This window comes from Cavenderia fasciculata, assembly GCF_000203815.1.
Source record: "Cavenderia fasciculata unplaced genomic scaffold Scf_Dfasci-F-a-25c12.r2-5, whole genome shotgun sequence".
Taxonomy (NCBI): Eukaryota; Evosea; class Eumycetozoa; order Acytosteliales; family Cavenderiaceae; genus Cavenderia; species Cavenderia fasciculata.
In genome coordinates this window covers 1,533,929-1,552,449 of record NW_004457729.1, presented here as the reverse complement: position 1 = coordinate 1,552,449, position 18,521 = coordinate 1,533,929, and the positions used below count along the sequence as shown (strand labels likewise).

The 18,521-nt window shown below is 33.3% G+C and overlaps 6 protein-coding genes across 6 annotated transcripts; 3 read left to right on the top strand and 3 right to left on the bottom strand.

The window, feature by feature from the left end:
• Nucleotides 1-91: 91 nt before the first annotated feature.
• Nucleotides 92-1,769, top strand: DFA_00936 (uncharacterized protein; the record flags this gene model as incomplete). Its single annotated transcript, XM_004358856.1, has 4 exons — nucleotides 92-154; nucleotides 237-362; nucleotides 423-1,009; nucleotides 1,082-1,769. 4 exons carry the CDS (start codon nucleotides 92-94, stop codon nucleotides 1,767-1,769), a joined length of 1,464 nt encoding a protein of 487 aa, XP_004358913.1.
• Nucleotides 1,770-1,900: 131 nt separating this feature from the next.
• DFA_00935 (uncharacterized protein) lies at nucleotides 1,901-2,783 on the bottom strand (the record flags this gene model as incomplete). The annotated part of the gene is made up of 2 exons (XM_004358855.1): nucleotides 1,901-2,142; nucleotides 2,225-2,783. The coding sequence occupies 2 exons, from the start codon at nucleotides 2,781-2,783 to the stop codon at nucleotides 1,901-1,903; spliced, it is 801 nt and encodes a 266-aa protein (XP_004358912.1).
• Nucleotides 2,784-3,181: 398 nt separating this feature from the next.
• DFA_00934 (uncharacterized protein) lies at nucleotides 3,182-4,383 on the bottom strand (the record flags this gene model as incomplete). Its single annotated transcript, XM_004358854.1, has 2 exons — nucleotides 3,182-3,724; nucleotides 3,811-4,383. 2 exons carry the CDS (start codon nucleotides 4,381-4,383, stop codon nucleotides 3,182-3,184), a joined length of 1,116 nt encoding a protein of 371 aa, XP_004358911.1.
• Nucleotides 4,384-7,257: 2,874 nt separating this feature from the next.
• DFA_00933 (uncharacterized protein) lies at nucleotides 7,258-9,776 on the bottom strand (the record flags this gene model as incomplete). Its single annotated transcript, XM_004358853.1, has 4 exons — nucleotides 7,258-7,554; nucleotides 7,649-8,554; nucleotides 8,631-9,449; nucleotides 9,594-9,776. 4 exons carry the CDS (start codon nucleotides 9,774-9,776, stop codon nucleotides 7,258-7,260), a joined length of 2,205 nt encoding a protein of 734 aa, XP_004358910.1.
• A 785-nt stretch (nucleotides 9,777-10,561) lies between these two features.
• Nucleotides 10,562-13,821, top strand: DFA_00932 (RING zinc finger-containing protein; the record flags this gene model as incomplete). The annotated part of the gene is made up of 7 exons (XM_004358852.1): nucleotides 10,562-10,748; nucleotides 10,845-11,528; nucleotides 11,603-11,841; nucleotides 11,915-12,081; nucleotides 12,144-12,493; nucleotides 12,568-13,247; nucleotides 13,321-13,821. The coding sequence occupies 7 exons, from the start codon at nucleotides 10,562-10,564 to the stop codon at nucleotides 13,819-13,821; spliced, it is 2,808 nt and encodes a 935-aa protein (XP_004358909.1).
• Nucleotides 13,822-15,438: 1,617 nt separating this feature from the next.
• DFA_00931 (uncharacterized protein) lies at nucleotides 15,439-18,384 on the top strand (the record flags this gene model as incomplete). Its single annotated transcript, XM_004358851.1, has 4 exons — nucleotides 15,439-15,517; nucleotides 15,587-15,727; nucleotides 15,811-17,000; nucleotides 17,065-18,384. 4 exons carry the CDS (start codon nucleotides 15,439-15,441, stop codon nucleotides 18,382-18,384), a joined length of 2,730 nt encoding a protein of 909 aa, XP_004358908.1.
• Between the last annotated feature and the right edge of the window lie 137 nt (nucleotides 18,385-18,521).

Sequence of the window (18,521 nt, the reverse complement as noted above, 5' to 3'; positions counted from 1 at the left end):
CGTTCATTAATTAATTATGAAATTAAGAATGACATAAATAGGATTTAAAAAGAGCTGACCACAAAGCATATACAATATTTAAAAAAAAATAATGTTTAGTTTAATATCAACAATACTTTTTTATAGTTTTTTAGTATATTGTGTTTTATCTTTTGTAAGTTCTAAATTAGATACAAACTGTACTTTAAGTTATTATTTTTATTAATGTTTTCTTTTTAAAATATTATTATGTTTAGATCAAAAAGAATAAAAAAAGAACTAAAAATGATCCTCCCATGCCAAGTTTTAATCTTCCATTCTTGGGATCAACCTATAGGTTTGAATCTTCAGTTGTTCAATCTTTGTTAAAGTTTACTAAACAGGTATGTTTTTTTTTTAAAAGATATTTAATAGGCTCTAATTAATTTTTTGTATTTATATAGTATGGAAAAGTAAATGCACTTTGGGTTGGTGATTTATATACATTGAATGTTGCCGATGCTGTTTATATCAAGGAAATATGGACCAAACATATCGATAACTTTATTGATAGACCAAATACTAAAATCCTTGCTGCATTGTCTGATGATCATACTGGACTGATTGGATCGGGAGGTAAAGAGTGGAATAGAAACAAGGAATTGATTGGAGGTTACTTTTCAAGTTTGAAATTAAAATCACAACTACCAAGAATATCAGAACTTTGTATGCAAACCATCGATAAATTGACCAAACAACCAAACACTCCAATCAATCCAAGAGGAGTATTTAGAGAATATTCAATGGATGTGAATACCGGACTCATCCTCTCTTTGGAACCAAGCCAAATGAACAAACAGTACAGAGAAATGGAAGGTAGATTTGACAGATTCCTTCATGGAAATAGTCCTGCCTCTCTCTTTTATTGTATTGATATTCTGAGTATCCTATTTTCTTACAAATTTACAGATGCTCGTAAACAAAGACAATATCTTATTGATTATGTTAAATCAATTTATGATGATCATGTTTCAACTTTAGATCCTGAAAAGTATGTAAATTAAATGAAAAATAAGTTCAAACAATATTAACAACTTTATATTTTAATAATATTATTATTTAGACCAAGAGATTTAATGGATAAAATGATTATGGAGGAAGGCGATGAAATGTCAATTATCAATACTGTTATTGACTTTTATCTTGGTGGTGTTGATACTACTGCACTGGTACTTCAACTTTTCTTCTTGTCTGTTACAAACAATGAAGGTGTACAAGACAAGGTGTATGAAGAACTAAAGTCACTTGCCAGTAAAAGACAATCTGAACTTGGTCTTGACTCTACCACTGAACCATACCAATTTACATTTGCTGATCGTTTAGAAACACCCTATTTGAATGCAGTTATCAAGGAATCACTTCGTATCTACCCACCTACTCCAAACTCTATCCTAAGAGAATGCAACCAAGATATAATGGTGGGAGACTATTTTATCCGTAAGGGTGCAATGGTGATCCAGAATATTTGGGCAGTTCATCACGATGAAGATTATTATCCAGAGCCTAATAAATTCATCCCAGAAAGATTCCTAGAGGATAACCATGCCTCTCACTATTTCCCATTTGGTATTGGTGGTAGAAGTTGTCCAGGTTCCAATGTAGCTGATATCACTCTCTTCCTTTTATGTGCCAACCTGCTATCAAGATTTAAAATCAAATCTGAAGATGGTGGTTCCAACATTAAATGTGATATCAAAGATGGTATCATGCTTCATCTTAGTCCTTTTAAAGTTTTATTTGATCAAAGATAAAAATAAATAAACATATAATGTTTGGTTTTAATAATCATTATTTTATTTTATCGTCTTTGTCGTCGTCGTCGTTATTATTATTATTATTATTATATTAAAAAGAAGAAATAATATTAATAATATTAATAATATTAATTCTTCTTTGTATTTCTGTTGGCAATAGATTTTGATTTTGAAATTAAAACTGGATTTCTTCCTTGTTTCCATTGTTCAACCCAATGGAGAATCCATCTTCTATTTCTAACTGGTACTTGCTTCTCCTTGAGGAATTTACCATTGGTGTTCATGAGGTCTTCCCAAGTTGGGAATACTTCAATATGAGCATCACAACCACGACCAATCTTCTTTAAGAATGTTTCAACATTGTATCCATCTAAATATATATAAAGAAATGGTCAATAAATCAAGTGATTTGTTTGTCATCTTTTTTCTTTTCTTTTTTTTTGAAGTCATACCTCTTTGTTCAGTGAATCTATAGTATGGTAAGGTAGCAATCTTTGGAGCCTTGTCATACTCTGAAAAGGGGATGACCAACTCTTCAATTGATTTTGGACGAGTTTCATCAGTTGCATCTGGGAATACTTTGCCCATGATCTCGGTGGTAGTGATAAAGTTGTTGACGGTTGGGATTTCAAATATTAAGTTTTGTATCAATTGATTTCTTTGTTGTTGTAATAATTGGAAATGTTCCTCTGCATTTTGAAGAGTAACTTGTTGATCTTGTGGTTCGGTGGCAACTGTAGTTTCTTCTTGTGGTGTTTGTTGTTCTTGTTGTTCTGATGATTGATTATTTTCTCCTTCCTTGCCTGTTGTTGATTCAGCAGCAACATCGGTGCTATAATATCTATATGTGTTGTATTGTGATGATTTATAAAATGGTGATGATGATGATGATGATGATGATGAAGTAGTTGTTGATGGTACAAATGTGGCAGTGGTGGTAGATGAAGAAGCATTGTTTACAATGATCACTGATCTTAAACCAATTCCATTTTTAACTATATATCTTAACATTCTCTTGTTGTTCTTGTCACTCTATCTATCTATCTATCTATCTATGAGTATATATCGAATCGATAAAGAAACTATATCTTTCTCTTTTGAATAAAGTGTGACTCGTTATTGCATAGAATCTGCTTGCTGATCATTCAACATGATTCGTCCAAAATTCAATTTTTTCTTTTTTTTTCTTTTTATTTTTATTATACACTCTTTACTCTCTAAACTTATGACTCTCTTTATTATTCTCTCTTATTTAAAGAACAAAAAACGTAATACCTACAACCTCTGAAGAAAAGAAGAAAAAGAAAGCAAAACCCCTTTTTAAGGGGCTAGTTAGTAACTATTTATTTTTTTTAGAGTAAAAGTACAAATAAGTTAATAGGATTATTTATTGATGGTTTAATTTTTGTTTAACAAGAAGCACCACCACTTTCCAAAGATGAAGCATCGTCAGAAGGTTTTTCAAAGATCAAAGAGTAATAATGGTTTGGAATACAACCCTGTGAAGGATTCTCTGAAAAATACTTTACAAACAGGCCATGATATTTGTCCCACACCATGTTGCGATGTTCGCGAGTGCCCTTGAGATTGCTCTTCCAGGTTGGTTCGGTAAAGGCACAGAAACCACGGAACAATCTCTCGGCAAAGTCGGCACTGTCGGATCGGTACTGCTTGTATGGACAGCTCGTGCTTCGTTGTTCGATGAATTTTATGCGTAGTCCATACTCTTGCACAATCGGGTGACTGACTGCGTTTTGGATGTCGTCGTAGCTATAGTAACGGAATGGATACACCATATTATCAGCCTCGCTAGCTGTGATCGTTCCATCTGCTGCCAATTGTTCCCAACAGTTTTTAATTTGTCGATAAAACATTCTACTCTCTTCAAACGCATCATTATCATTTGTCAAAAGGTTGGTAATCAATAATCCACCAGTTGATAATTCTTTTGCCTAGAAATTAAAAATAATGATAGATAAATTAAAAAAAGTTAGAAAAACAAAAGTTTTGAATATTTTAATCTTCATCTTCTTCTTACTCTATTTGATAGAATAGAAACTAAATCATTAACAGTATCCTTTTTCCAAATCTTTTTCAAGTGTTCGTCATTGGTATGACCATAAAAGATCGATTGTTTGTGTGGAGTGGTCAAGGAGGAAGACCAATGGAAACAATTAAAGGCGATGGAAATGTCGATGCAGTTGGATGCGCATATTTGTTTGTAAAAACTCTTTCCTACTGCCACTGGAAAGGCGTTTGTGAATTGCTTGGTGTAGCTTTGTGGATTTTTGTACAATTCTAAAAAAAGTTGTGAGAAATCGTTTTGGGGAAGGTCGTTATGGTACACTACAATGTCGTTGGTTTCATTTGCTTTTCGGTATTGTGAAATGATTGCGGACAGTGGTCCGAGGGAATTTCTTCCATGTGAACATCCAAAGTCGCCAATATTAAATGGTTTGGATGTAGCGTGACTGCCATACGCCGAGGAAGCAGTGATTTCGGATCTGCTGATCCAATGTTCGATGGCCATTCTTACGATATCCATATTATTGTTGATGCTTAATTGTTGAATGGTACTATGATCAGCATAATCGGATGTCATTGGTTCCATTTTTTTTTTTGTAAAATAAATATATAAAAAAATGTATATAGGTTTCCCTGACTTCCCAAAGGGTGGTTTTAAGATTCTTTGGGAAGGGAAAATCGGAGAGTTAAAAAGGGTTGGATTATAAATAAATATAAATATGGATTGTTAAATATAAATATTATTATTATTATTATTATTCTTTAACCAACTATATAATGATGACTAGGAATGATAGTGATAAAGTTGTCATAAAAAAAAAAAATTTTTTTCTATTTTTAAATTATAGGTTTTTTAAAACCCCATAGAGATAAATTATAAAGTGTAAAATAATAATAATAATAATGGTACTTCTATTTTACTTTAAAGTAAAAATAAAAAAATATTATAGTTTCAAATAAAGATGGTGAAGAGAAGAGGATGTGTTAAAAATAATTTCTAGATTTAATGGGGAGGGGTTGGTTGGGAAATGAACAGTTGATGGTTGGTTGATAGATTTATCTGTTGCCAAGAGAGCGATCAAAAAAATATTATTATTATTATTATAGTCAATATGAAAGGGTGGGAACTGTTGGTTGTATGAAAAATTGTTGTTGTTGTTATTGTTGTATGATGTATCTTTTTAATGCTGCTGAGCTGTTGCTTTGAAATTTAAATAAATAAAAGAAATAAATAGACAATAAATAGGTTGGTAAATAAAGCAACAACGACAGCAACAGATCCACAGGCACCTTTTAAACCAATAGTCAATGTAGTCAGTGTTTATATATTATTTATTTGTCATCGACGATTGTGACCGCCGGCATAATGTAGATTTGTTATAGTGACAGAGATATATATAGAGAGAGAAATGGAAACAGTAGATTTGGAGAGAATTGATAATATCCCCCTCCCTTGTCCAATGGTTTTAGGAAATGTGAGGTGACAGCTCGAGAGAGCGAGAGGGATGGATATTGTTGGAATTGATTGCTACAATGTGGCAGTGACATCCATTATACACGATATGGCACGAAGAATTGGTGGGTAGATTACCACTAATCTGACTCTGGCCAGACTGATAGTAGTAAATATCCGCTCACTGGTTGTGACACGAAAAATAGGGAAACATTGGTTTCGCGCTTGGGGTTAACCCACAATACAGATAAAGAGAAGACTGTTGTTGTGGGAGTGTGGGTGGGTTTGCAAACACACTGTTGTTGGTGGGGAATGTCAGTGGTGGAGTGGGGTGGGGGTGATGGAACCGTGGTAAATCCGTGGATGCGTAACCAAGATGGTGTATCTAAAACAAAAAACTACTAACAAACAAAAAATTTTTTTTAATCATTGTGGAATTATTGTCGTGGGAAATAGTGAGAAGGGGGGGGGGGGGGGGGGATAGGATAGATAATAGTTTTATATTGCCTGGGAATTTATATTATTTTCCAATGGACAAACAGACAGCTATGCTATTCATATGTTCGATCCAAAACAAATGGAACGGATTTGTTCAACCGATTCCTTCTCCAAAAACAACAACAACAACAACAATAATAATTGTACAACTAGTAAGGTTGCATGCATGTCTAATGTCTTTTTGTAATTATTACAATCACTGACGACGACTAGTGAACAGTGCAGCTGCCAACACACGCTGGGGATGAGGATTATTATTAATTGATACGATGCTGCGACGTTTGGGTTTGGAATAAACACTTTTGTCGTGGGATCCAAGTGGTTGGACTATAGTCCGATTGATATTTTAGTGGATCGAAACCAAATGCGTGAGATGTTTTGAATTGTCATAAGCTTGTTCTTTACAAACACCCACACACATCAACTGTGAATAGCAGCAGTGTTGCGATTAGTTCATTGCCAAACATAGATTTGAGGAGTGAAAGATGTATTGTCAATAATTATTATTATTATTATTATTATTATTATTATTATTATTATTATTATTATTGGAACCACAAGTGTTGTTCCAACATTGGTAAAAATAGAAATAAAAGACACAGTGAATATATATATATATATTGGTGAATGGAATAAATACCGTTTGATTTTGTACCAGTAAATAATCTAAAGAGAGAATGGAATAAATAATAAATGGTCATTAGAAATTTTGATGGTAGAATAAAAAGAGCGAAGCGAGGTTGATGTTTGGCGGACGGACATGTTAAGGGTGTCAAATCTTTCCAATAATGAATTTGTGATAAATATGAGGTTGTTGGGAATAATCCATAGAGATATTAATAATAATTACCTTATCTATTCCTTGTTAAAAAAAAAAAGAGTTTGGTTTATGATGATCAATCAGTACTGTACCCTGCGCAGTTGTACATGTTGTTCACATGACAAATTTGTCAAAATTTATAGCCACCTGGGGATGAATGGATGGATGGAAGAGTAGTTCCAATTACCAATATTAGATACACACATGAAAAAGAGAGGAGTGTAGGTTTATACAACTAACCACTACTTTGGATTTTAAGAAAAATAGATATAAAACAGTAGCACACGAATTTAATGATGGTTGGTTGGTCACCATCATGTGAGTGGGTGTTGATGATGAAGAGAGGTGAGTGGTGAAATTCATCATCCCTCCCTAACCAACCACACTTTATTGATCAAGAAGAACGATGATCAAGTTGTTGTTGTTGAGTGTCGAGACCAATCAAATATATATATTTAAATCTAGTTGAAATTCATTCTTTTTTTCCAAGAGTGGCTCTATAGATTCATCATTCATCATTCTATTCGTATCACCTTTGAATAAATATACTAAATACGATTGATGGTGGCGTCAACCAAGTGAGAGAGAGAGATAAAATAATACAATTAACTTACAAAAGTACTTGATTTATTTTTTGATTCAATAAATCCCAATCAATTCTTTTCCTTTTTCTCTCCTTCTTTTTGTTATTACTCGTTGGCTTGAAGAATATTGTTGTTGTTGGTGGTGGGAGGGGTGGCTTCTGTTGATGCATTATGTGATTGATTTTGTTCCAAGTATTTATAAATATGTTTAAATTTTCGACTCTTTGAGTACATAAAAGCCAACGACGAACATCCTTCCGTACGATTATCATTTAAGAATTCTACAATATTTAATTTTCCAGAAAACACAGCTCCATCCATAGCTGCCTTGCTACAACCCTCATTCCGGTTGAAATGTAAGAACTTAACAATTTCCATTTGACCATTATAACTTGCCGTATCCTAAAAAGTAGTAGTAAAAGAATAAATAAATAAATAAATTAAAAAATTATTATTTCATTTCCACCTTTTTTTTCTAGATATATATATTTCATACCATAGCAGCAACAGTACAACCTTCAGTTCTATTGTAATGTAAAAAGTGAACAATATTAATGTGACCATTTCCACTGGCATCATCCATGGCAGCTGTTGTACATCCTTGCGTTGTGTTTTCATTTAGGTAAAAGACAATGTCTCCATGGCCATGCTTTGCAGCTTCGTCCATCGCATTGGCCGACGACGAGTAATTATTTTCGACGAGGTACCTAATGATTGCAAGTTGCATCTCTTTGGTATTGGCGCCACCAGCGGCAGTGTTGGCCGCCGTCGTTTCACATCCCTTGCATGCATTGTGTATGGCATTGGGTGCATTCTGTGGAGAACACTCTCTTCTCTTTTGGTGCAAGTATTTTACACAATCAATGTGACCACCACGTGCAGCACCTTCAATCGCGGCAACCGTGCATTCATATCCATGTTCATGCAAGAATGTGACGACAGAAAGATGTCCGTTTGTTGACGCCTCGTCAATAGCAGCGGCAGTGCAGCAGTTGGGTTCGGTTCTCGACTCGTGCAAGAATTTGACTGCTTCAAAGTTACCCATGCCCGCCAACGAGTCCAAACATGCACGTGTAAACAAGTGAGGGAGGTCAGGTGCCGCACGGAGAATCTTTAATACCTCGACGGTTGTCGTTACATTTTCAAGTGCCTCTGGTCCACATCTCTCTGTACGATTTTCAAGCAAGTACTGTACAATATCGGCTCTACCTATTCTAATGGCCGCCTCCATCGCACCATTACAACAATGATGACCGTTTTCATGTAAATATTTGACTATATCAAATCTACCCAATCCAGCTGCAAACCCAATTGCACTGTCATGTTCTGCCGAACAATCCATTCTTAAATGTTGATTTAAATATTTAATCACTTTAAATTGTCCTTTTTTTGCTGCTCCATCCTAAAGTAAAGTAGAAATAAAAACATAAGTAAACAAAAAGAGATATATATATCTATATTTTTTGATGGTTACTTACCAATGCTTTTCTTGTACAACCTTGAGTAGAATTTTGATGTAAAAATTCAACTATAGATAAATGACCATATGTTGCAGCATTGTCGATAGCAGATGGACTACCTTCAATCTTCTTTTTTGTTAGGTATTTTACTATTGATAGATACCCACATTTGGCGGCATTGTCCATTAGAATGGTTGACCATTTCTCCTTTGACCGATGTTCTAAAAGATAGACAATCATATCTAATCTTTGTTTCTCTAGTTCCTTGTCAACGAGGTATATTGGATCTTCATAATCCTCTCCATCCAATGGAGCAGTGGCAGCTGTGATTGATGTATTCTCTCCATGTGGGAATAGGGTATGTTCAATTTCAAGTGCATCACGGAATAGTACAAGATCCAATGTCTTGACATCAGATGATGACGACAATGATGATGAAGAATGAGATGATCCAGCTTGGTCAAGGGACGCCCTATTCTCCACATGTAAGAATTGAACGATATCCAAGAACCCTTCACGAATAGCATTGTTTAAACTGAGAGTTCCACCTTCTGTACGATTATAATGTAAGAATTTTACAGCTTCCAATCTACCATGAGAACATGCATTGTCCATAGCCAATGTAGTGCATCTAGCACCTTGTTCATGTAGGTATTTAAGTATTTCAATGTTTGGAGAACCACTACAAAAGTCCATACACCCAATACCATTAAACTCTTCCTTGTGTGTAGTGTAGACATATTTGAATAGTTCCAAGTCGCCGTTAAACGTACAAAACGATACAAACGAGTTGAATCCACCAAATACAAAGTATGGTTTACCATGATCCAACTTGTCCTTGAGTAATGAGAAATACTTGAACCGACAGATCCAAGAAGCAGCATCCAACATGTTGTATCGGTACGCTTTTAAATCCATCTGTCTATGAATCTCTGGTATGTATGACAATATGTGATTGATGAGTATCTTGTTTTTAAATACTCTAAAGAATGTACTAGTGAATTGTTCATCTCCAATAAATAGATTATTAATCTTTGATGTCAATTCAGTTAAACTACCGGTACCACTAGCACTACTACTACCACCTCTATCATTCTTTTTATTCTTTGATTTAATATTACTACTACTACTACTTGATAACTTTTTTCTAAAAAAGTTATTCATTTTTATCTCTATCTATCTTTCTTATAATTATAACTATACAAATATTTTATACAATGATCATTGAAAGAAAGAGTAGTCTTGATCTTTTGACCATCGATTTTTTTCTACACTATTTTTACCATCAACCTAACAAACCACCACTTTTGTTCCAAAAATGAATTCCATGAACTTTTTTCTTTGCTGATCTTTGTGAGTATAGCATCTATGAGTATTTAACTAACAATAAGGTCATGTTGTCGGTATCATCTGATCATGGGCAATATCGATCAAATTCATTTATGAGTGACTTCTGATTGCTGAAATGAAAGTAAACTTTATCGATCATTTTTGAAAAAGAGATAAAGATATAGATAGATAAACTATTGGTTTTTCAAGACTAAAACTATTTGCTCTTCATAATAAACTATTTGCTATATATTGTCTTTTTTTTGAAAACCACCCTTTTTCATCAATTATTTTTTTTATTCTAATGCTGAGTGAAGTGAGTTCACAACCGTGTTAATGTTTTATTACTTTTTGCATTTTACATACATACACATACAAACACAACAACACACATATATATATATTCAAACAAACAAACAAAGAGATATATATATATAGTTTAAATTATATTATATTGTATTATAGTTGGCTTGGCTAGTTATTACAGACTTGTCATTGTGTTTAAATACAACAAAAGACAAGACAGACAAGACAAGATATTATATATAGAGTACTATAGATAGATAGATATATATAGATAGTCAATCGAGTCAATTCAATTTTGTATCAAACCAAAAATAATGAACGAAGAAGAAGACATTTGCAGAGTTTGTCGAAATGGATCAACACCAGATAACCAACTATCGTATCCCTGCAAATGTAGTGGATCCATAAAATTCATACACCAAGATTGTCTCTTGGAATGGATCAAACATTCAAAGAGTTCTTCATGTGAACTATGTGGATACCCTTTTAGATTTACTCCTAGTATGTTTATAAATATATAGATAAATCTACAAACAACAATATCAATCTCTTTATAATCTATAATCTATATACTAATATTCTTTCATTTTTATAAAGTTTATTCTGATAATACACCAGATATATTACCATTTAAAGAATTATCAGTAGAAGTATTAAAGAGATCATTTAAATTTCTAAAGAGATTTGCTAGAATTAGCTTTTCATTTATGTGTTTTCTCGTTATGATCCCAGCATTGACATGCATCACATTTCATCTCTTTTTTGGGATGTCTACTAAAAAGATGTTGCCCTATACAATCTTTAACTCGTTTTTGATTGGTGTAACATTGTACTTTTTCATCATTGCAACATCATTCCTCAGTTATATATTCCTAACCTTTTTAAATGGAAAATTGATTGAATTGGAAATCGAAGAACCTACAACTACAGAACAAGAACAACAAGTACAAGATGATGATGAAGAAGATGAAGAAGAGGATGACGATGACGATGATGACACTGAAGAAGATATATTATATGATCAAGATCATATTTTTGATAATGGATTGGAACAACAAATGAATCAACAACCTGCCATTCCTGCTCATATTCCTCCTCCTCCTCCACCTGCTCCACAACAACAACAACAAGGAGAAGTAAGACATATATTTAGAATACCAGGTGTTATTGAAATCCTTGGTGTTCAACAACAAGACATTCCTCTAAATCCAGAGGCAGTACTAGAAAATAATAATATTGTAGTCAATGAACATGATGATGGAGATGATATAGAAACTTTAAGTAAATTTTAAAAAAAAAACAAAAAAACAAAAAAACATTATTAATCGAATATTTTTCTTTTTTCTTTTCAATAGTTGGATTAAGAGGACCAATATCAGATGTTATCCTACGCACCGCATCATTTGCGATTTACAACTTTATATTTTTGTTAATATTTTTATATCTCCCCTTCCAAATTGGCAAACAAGCAATATTAGTAATCTCACAAATAGATACTGGTATTGGTGGATTCAAACTAAGTCAACTAACTGAAGGAATAATTAATTTATTCATTGGTTATTCTAGTCTTGCTTTAGTATCTTTATACATTTTGGTAACTATAAAACAACAATAATACATATATAATAATCATAAATATGAATATTAATATTTCTCTCTGTATTTAGTCTGAATGTATTAAACACAAGATTGCATACAAGATATCAAGATTATTATATTCATTTATTAAAATTTCAATGATTTTCTTTATCGAATTGGGAATTATTCCATTCCTTTTTGGTGTTGCATTAGATTTATTAACTTTACCATTATTTGGTGGAAATTTGGAATCAAGGTTAGTACAAAGATTGAATCATATCATTGGATCATTAATATTAATTTTTTTATTGATTTTAGAATGAATTCATTTACAAATAACAAGATACAATATATATTAACAAGATTGGCATTTGGATTGTTTTCAATCATTGGTATTTCATCGTCATCCAGGGTTTTACATCAAATATTTAGACCAGAGGTTATTTGGTTCCTCAAGGATTCTGCCGATCCCGATTTCTCATTGGTCAAGTTCCTCATCAAGGCAAAACTACATCATATATTCTTTAACATTTCCATGGCATTTTTAACCTATGTCATTATTGGATTTTTAATCATCTTTTTACCTTTAAAAGTCCTAAGTTTTGTTCCTGATCTATTACCAATGGATTTTGGTGATATATTTAATAAGTTGGGTACTGATATTTGTTGTAAGTAAAAAAAAAAGAGATAGATAAACAAAATTTTATTTAGTTTTTTAATTAATTTATTTTAATTTTTATAGTAATCGTATCAACAAGTTATTTCCCAAGATTCCATCCACAATTTACTTTTAATTCTTTTATTAAAACAACATTTACCTTTTTTGTTACCAAATTAGGTTTAGATGATTACATGTTGATACGAAAACCTACAACAACCAATACAACAAACAATACAACTGAACCAGTACAACAACCAGAATATAATTATCAACCACCCGATCAACAACCTGAACAACAACAACAACCTGAACAACCGCAACCACAACAACAACAACAACAATCTCAACCAGAATATATTAAACCAAATAATTATGGGTACAAAGTAATCATATTTATGGTATTTTGTTGGTTTGAATTGTTTTGTGCATCACTTTTGGCATTAAGTATACCAGTTAGTATTGGAAGATATCTATTTAGCCTTGTACAATTTACCTATCATAATGACACTGTATCACTATTTGTTGGTTTGGCAGTGTTGTGGCTTGTAACCAAGGGTATCAGCACCATCTTTTCAGGAAGAACATCGGTCGATCATTTCTTTTCAAAGATTCCAAATGTATTGAAACTAGTCTTGATGATTGCCATCTTTACAGTAGCCCTCCCTCTTCTTATTGGTCTAGTATTTGAATTGGTCGTCATTATACCATTAATTGCAAATTATGATGAATCATATTATATTTTTGTTATAGATTTATTTAATGTATGTAAAAAAAAAAAAAAAAAAGACAAAGCAAAGAGATATCTTATTTATTTTCTCTTTTTTTAATTTTTAGATTTGGGGAATTGGAGTTTTATTATTAAACTTTTGGTATCAATGGATTACATCGAGGGCACCAATGAATAATATTAGAAATCGTAGACCACCTGAAGATGAATTGATTCCACACCAAAATGGGGAACAAGATCAACAGGGTGATGGTGATAGATGGATGGACAGATTCAACCAACTCAAACGAAATGGATTTATGGGTATCGACCTTTGGTTTAGTTTACAAAAGATTGTATTCCCAATCGTTTACTTTTTATTGAAGCTCCTCACAGTTCCCTACTTTATATCAAAGGGCGTTGTTCCATTCTTTGGAGGAAGTCCCATTCTAGAAAACATTACGTTTATCTATGGCTACCCAGTATTTGTTTTCCTTCTCGCCTCGGAAATACTCTACTTTAAACTCAAGAAATCAGTTATACACTTTCACAATATCATCAGAGATGACAGATATCTTATTGGAAAACATTTACATAATTTGGAACAACAGCGTCAACAACATCATTAAATTTGGTTGGTTATAACAACAAAAATATAAAATAAAAGGGTAAAACAAACAAAAGAAAAAAAAAAAAAGCAAAATAATCTTTTTGCTTCTTTTTTAAAATATTTATTAATTAATTATATATATATTGGGAGAATAGATTGACAATTGTAACATACAACGTTAGGTCCATCTCCAACAAACAACAAAACCAACCAAAGTAGTGGCACTTTTTTTTTTTTGTTTGCTTGTTTTTTTTTGAGGGAGGTCAATCAATCCACCCCCACCAATGATGATCATTGTTGTGTTTTATTAATTCATTTATACCCAGATCTGGAATAATAATAATACACAACCAACAATGTCGTTGTCTCGGTCATCATAATCATCATCATCGTCTCTCTCTGCAACAATGCATGCTTGATGGTAACAAAATATATAAGAATCGCTATGTCGATTCCCCAATATTTCAGTGAGTGGAGGAGTAAGTTAAGTTAAGTTCAAAACACTAGTCATTCAATGATCAGTCAGACTCCTCATGTGAGGAGGTAAAGCGATCACTACAACCACCTCCAACCCTATCCCCCCTCCATTCACCCACACATTGGCAACACCCACCCACCCACCAACCAACAAAACAACAACAACACAACATGTGTTTGATTAAATCTTGCCAAGATGTGGAATTAATATTATCGTGTGCACACTATCTTAATCTTTTTTTTTTTTTGTTAGTGTTAGTCATTAATGATCACTACAAAATAATAATAATCAACAACCAACAGAATAACAAATAATAATAATTTGTTGGTGATTGTAAATGAATGATCATCAAATTTATCTTCAAGTACTAGTACTAGATTTTATTTACTAAATAATAACAAAATAGCTCATACATACATACATATATACATACAACTACAAATATAATAACATATACATCAATCAATCCAACTTTAACAAAAAAATCATAACACCCCATCATACAAGTTTTTTTTTTTGGTATATATCATACGAGAGAGAGTTGGTGGTAGAAGGATTGACCGACTGACTTGACTGATTAAAGATAGGCAGACAGACGATCAATAGGGTTAATTTATTGTTTTATCAATGTGAGTTGATGTTCTCCCAATATTTTATTACTATTTCCATTTCCTGTTGTTAATGGACTGATTGGTTGGATCGATTGATTGATTGATTGACTGAAATACCATCCATCAACATCACCAGCCCGTATAATCATCATCCTTTTTATTATTATTATTATTAACATCATCCATTTTTAATTTCTATAATCAACTTAGGGGATAGGATATTATTAGAGACGGATAGGTATTATTTTTTTTTCTTTATTTAATATTGGTATTCAGGACTGCTAAATATATATCATTGGTTCACTCCTCACATTAATTTATCAAATTAATCACAAATCAATCAAATCAACCTATCTATTGATTCATCAGTCCATAGCAAGCAAGATTCATCATCATCATCATCAAACAGGATTTCGTAATCGCCTTTTGAAACATATTACATTGCAATCAATCCTATCATTCAATATTTATTTATTATTTATTTATTCAAAGAGACAAAGAATAGTATTATTTGTTGTTGTATTATATTAGAAATTCATATTTAAATATGACCAAACCAACCTCTGTCATAAAAGGAATAATATTATTATTATATTTTTCTATTTTATCAAATCAATTTGTAAATGGTATGTTAAAAAGTTGTAGTTGTTGTTGATTGATTCACAGGACTAATAATAATAATAATTATTTTTTAGCAAAAAGTGGAACAGAATATTTTGAAGAAAAATATGGAGCTCATTTAGGATTCAATGTAACAGCAGGTGTAATCATTGTATCAGTCTTTTTAGGCACACCATTATTTTTTATAGTTAATTTCTTTGTTACAAGATATGAAAGTAAGAAATCAAAACAAAATCAAAAATATAATATCAAAAATATTTATAAATATTCCTTTTATTTATTTTAAATTTACTTTTAGAGAGTAAAAAAGATGAATTAGAATTACAAGAAATTAAACAAAAGAGTTATAATAGAAGAAAAATGAATTTAGAAAGTTCAAATGGAGCAGGTGGTGGTGGAGGTGGTGGAGGAGACAAGAGACAAAGTGATTTCTATGGAACCAATAAAATATTGAGGGAATGTATCAGTCGAAATAATTCAGTGTCACAATTATTTGTGAGCTCAAGTCCATCGATTAGCGGTCAAAGTGGAAATTCCACCTCGGTCAATGCAGTCAATATTTCACCACTAAACCAAAGTCAAAATTCAATTAGCACTGGAAACACTCCATCCAACAACACGTCCAACAATAACATTAGTAGTGGAAATGTGGCAGGAGTACTCAAATCAAACTCGATTGGATATCTTCCTCCCATTGCTTCGTACAACTCGTCCAATTCGGCGGGATCCGCCAACAATAGTCCGAGAAGATTTAACGAGAGATTGATTACACCACCCTCTCCCATACTCTCAACCTTTGGTGGTAAAAAAGAGGATTTGCCTCCTATTGACAATGATAATACTCCATCGTCATCGACTAATCTAAAGAGAACTATATCAGCCGATTCTGGAAAAGTGTTGTGTTCATCTATATCTACACCACAACCAATACGTCCCAAATCACTTAGTAACGTGCAAGACACTGAACACAGCAAAAATGCAACACTCATTAATCTGCTGAGTAGTAACACCGTACCAAAAGACCACTGGCACTGCATTGTATATAGAATCCAAGAACTGGCCATGTCATATTGGTCACCACCAAAATATGACCTACAAGCACCATTGACTGCACTGACTCAAATTGAACTTTCACTACAAGGATTTTCAGAGCAGGAACAACTCAAGAAATGTATCATCACCATTGAAGATCAAAAATATTACAGTCCTATCATTTTCGAACTGTACAGTAAACTATTGCCACTCCATGAATTCACTAGATCTAAACCATCAAAAGGTGAAAAGGACCTGACAGGTGTATACGGAGTATTCCTCATCATCCTACCTAGTCTATACAACTCTTTTATCAATTGGACAAATGAAACAAGTGAAGGATGTCGTCGGAAATTCCTAACAGTCTGTCAAGAAAACCTTGTAGATACTCTATCTTCAAATGATATTCTTGATAAAACTTATATTCATAAAACTTCAATTCATTATTTAACTCAGGTAAGTAAGAAAAAAAAGAAAATGGAAATGGAAATATTAACCTTTTTCTATTTTATTTATTTAGTATATAAGACATTTATTATTTTATTCATCAAAAGGATATAATGGATCAACACTTTATAAAATAGTTGATTTGTATCATGGAATAGCCGATGATATTGACAAGCTGTTATTTGATAATGAGTCGTACGAGGATTTTGAAGAGTTGCAAAAAGTGACCAACTCTTCTTCGTTTGGAGGTGCCGATGAGAATCCATTTAAAATTGATGTGCAAAACCAGGATTGTAGTCTTCTGAATATAGTCACTTCGGTGGCCAACAGGTTCTCTCATATTGACAATTATTTGGAACAGGTGCCACAGGAACACCCACCCATCAACGGGTCGCTGCTAACACTACAACAACAAAAATCAATTATTTCATCGTGTTACAATCACCTTCAAACTTCGTTGTCGATACTCTCGGCAACCGATATCTTTTCGGCCAAGTTCAAAGTTGATACTATCCCCATACTCAAGATGATGTTGGTCGCATTAAATACACTCGAGGAACAAGTCGATGCTGGTGTATCGGTTGGTGAAATGGATGCCGGTGAATTGCTCGAATGGACCAACAACTTTACTCGTATTGCCACCACTCTCAATAATGCTATCCTCAAAAACAGCTCGATTCTAATGGCTAGTCAAATCGTCGATAATATCAATAACCCAGGCGTTCATGGCGGTGGCGGTGGCGTGGGTCCAACCTCCACGCTCACCATCGAGTCCCCTCCCAACAGCTCGTCACCCTCTCCCTCGCCGTCAACCAACCACTTGATCCGTAAATCGGCCAAAATCAAACCCCCATCCTCTCCCTTTGGGTCACCAGCCATCATGTCATTCCTCATGAACGAGACAAGCCTGCACTCTTCCATGGGCGAAATAACCACCACGTCTGCCAACACCACCAACGCCAATGGCAACACGAATGGCGCCGACCCGTCACATCCATCCATCCATCTGCCCGGAACCAGAGAACGATGTGCCCAAATTGTCCAGTTGTCCCAAGACTCGATCATGCTCACCGTCATGTCTGGATTCTCCATGTCATCGCGTGACCTTCGTAGTCCACCCCCTCCATACCCCAACTCCGACAGCAGTGACCCTACCACCAACAACAATACCACCGCTACCAACAGTCATCTTCTTCACCACCATCTCCATTATCATCCACTATCACAGTCTCAAAAACAATCACTTCAATACCAACAGCAACAACAACAACAAATCAACCAAGTAGTCGACTTTTTCAACGATGGGTTGGGTGTCTTTTTCTCGTCTATACGTACCAATATCTTTTGTACTTACATTCTTCTCAACCCCATCTATGAGTTACAACAGAGTTGATCAATCCAATAAAATGAAATTTAATTCAACCCTCTCCATCATATCAATTAAGGAATCCTTCGCTTTTGTTTGATGATCGCAAATTTGTTAATTTTTTTTGAATTTTTTTGCCAAAAAAACGATTGTCTATTTTTTGA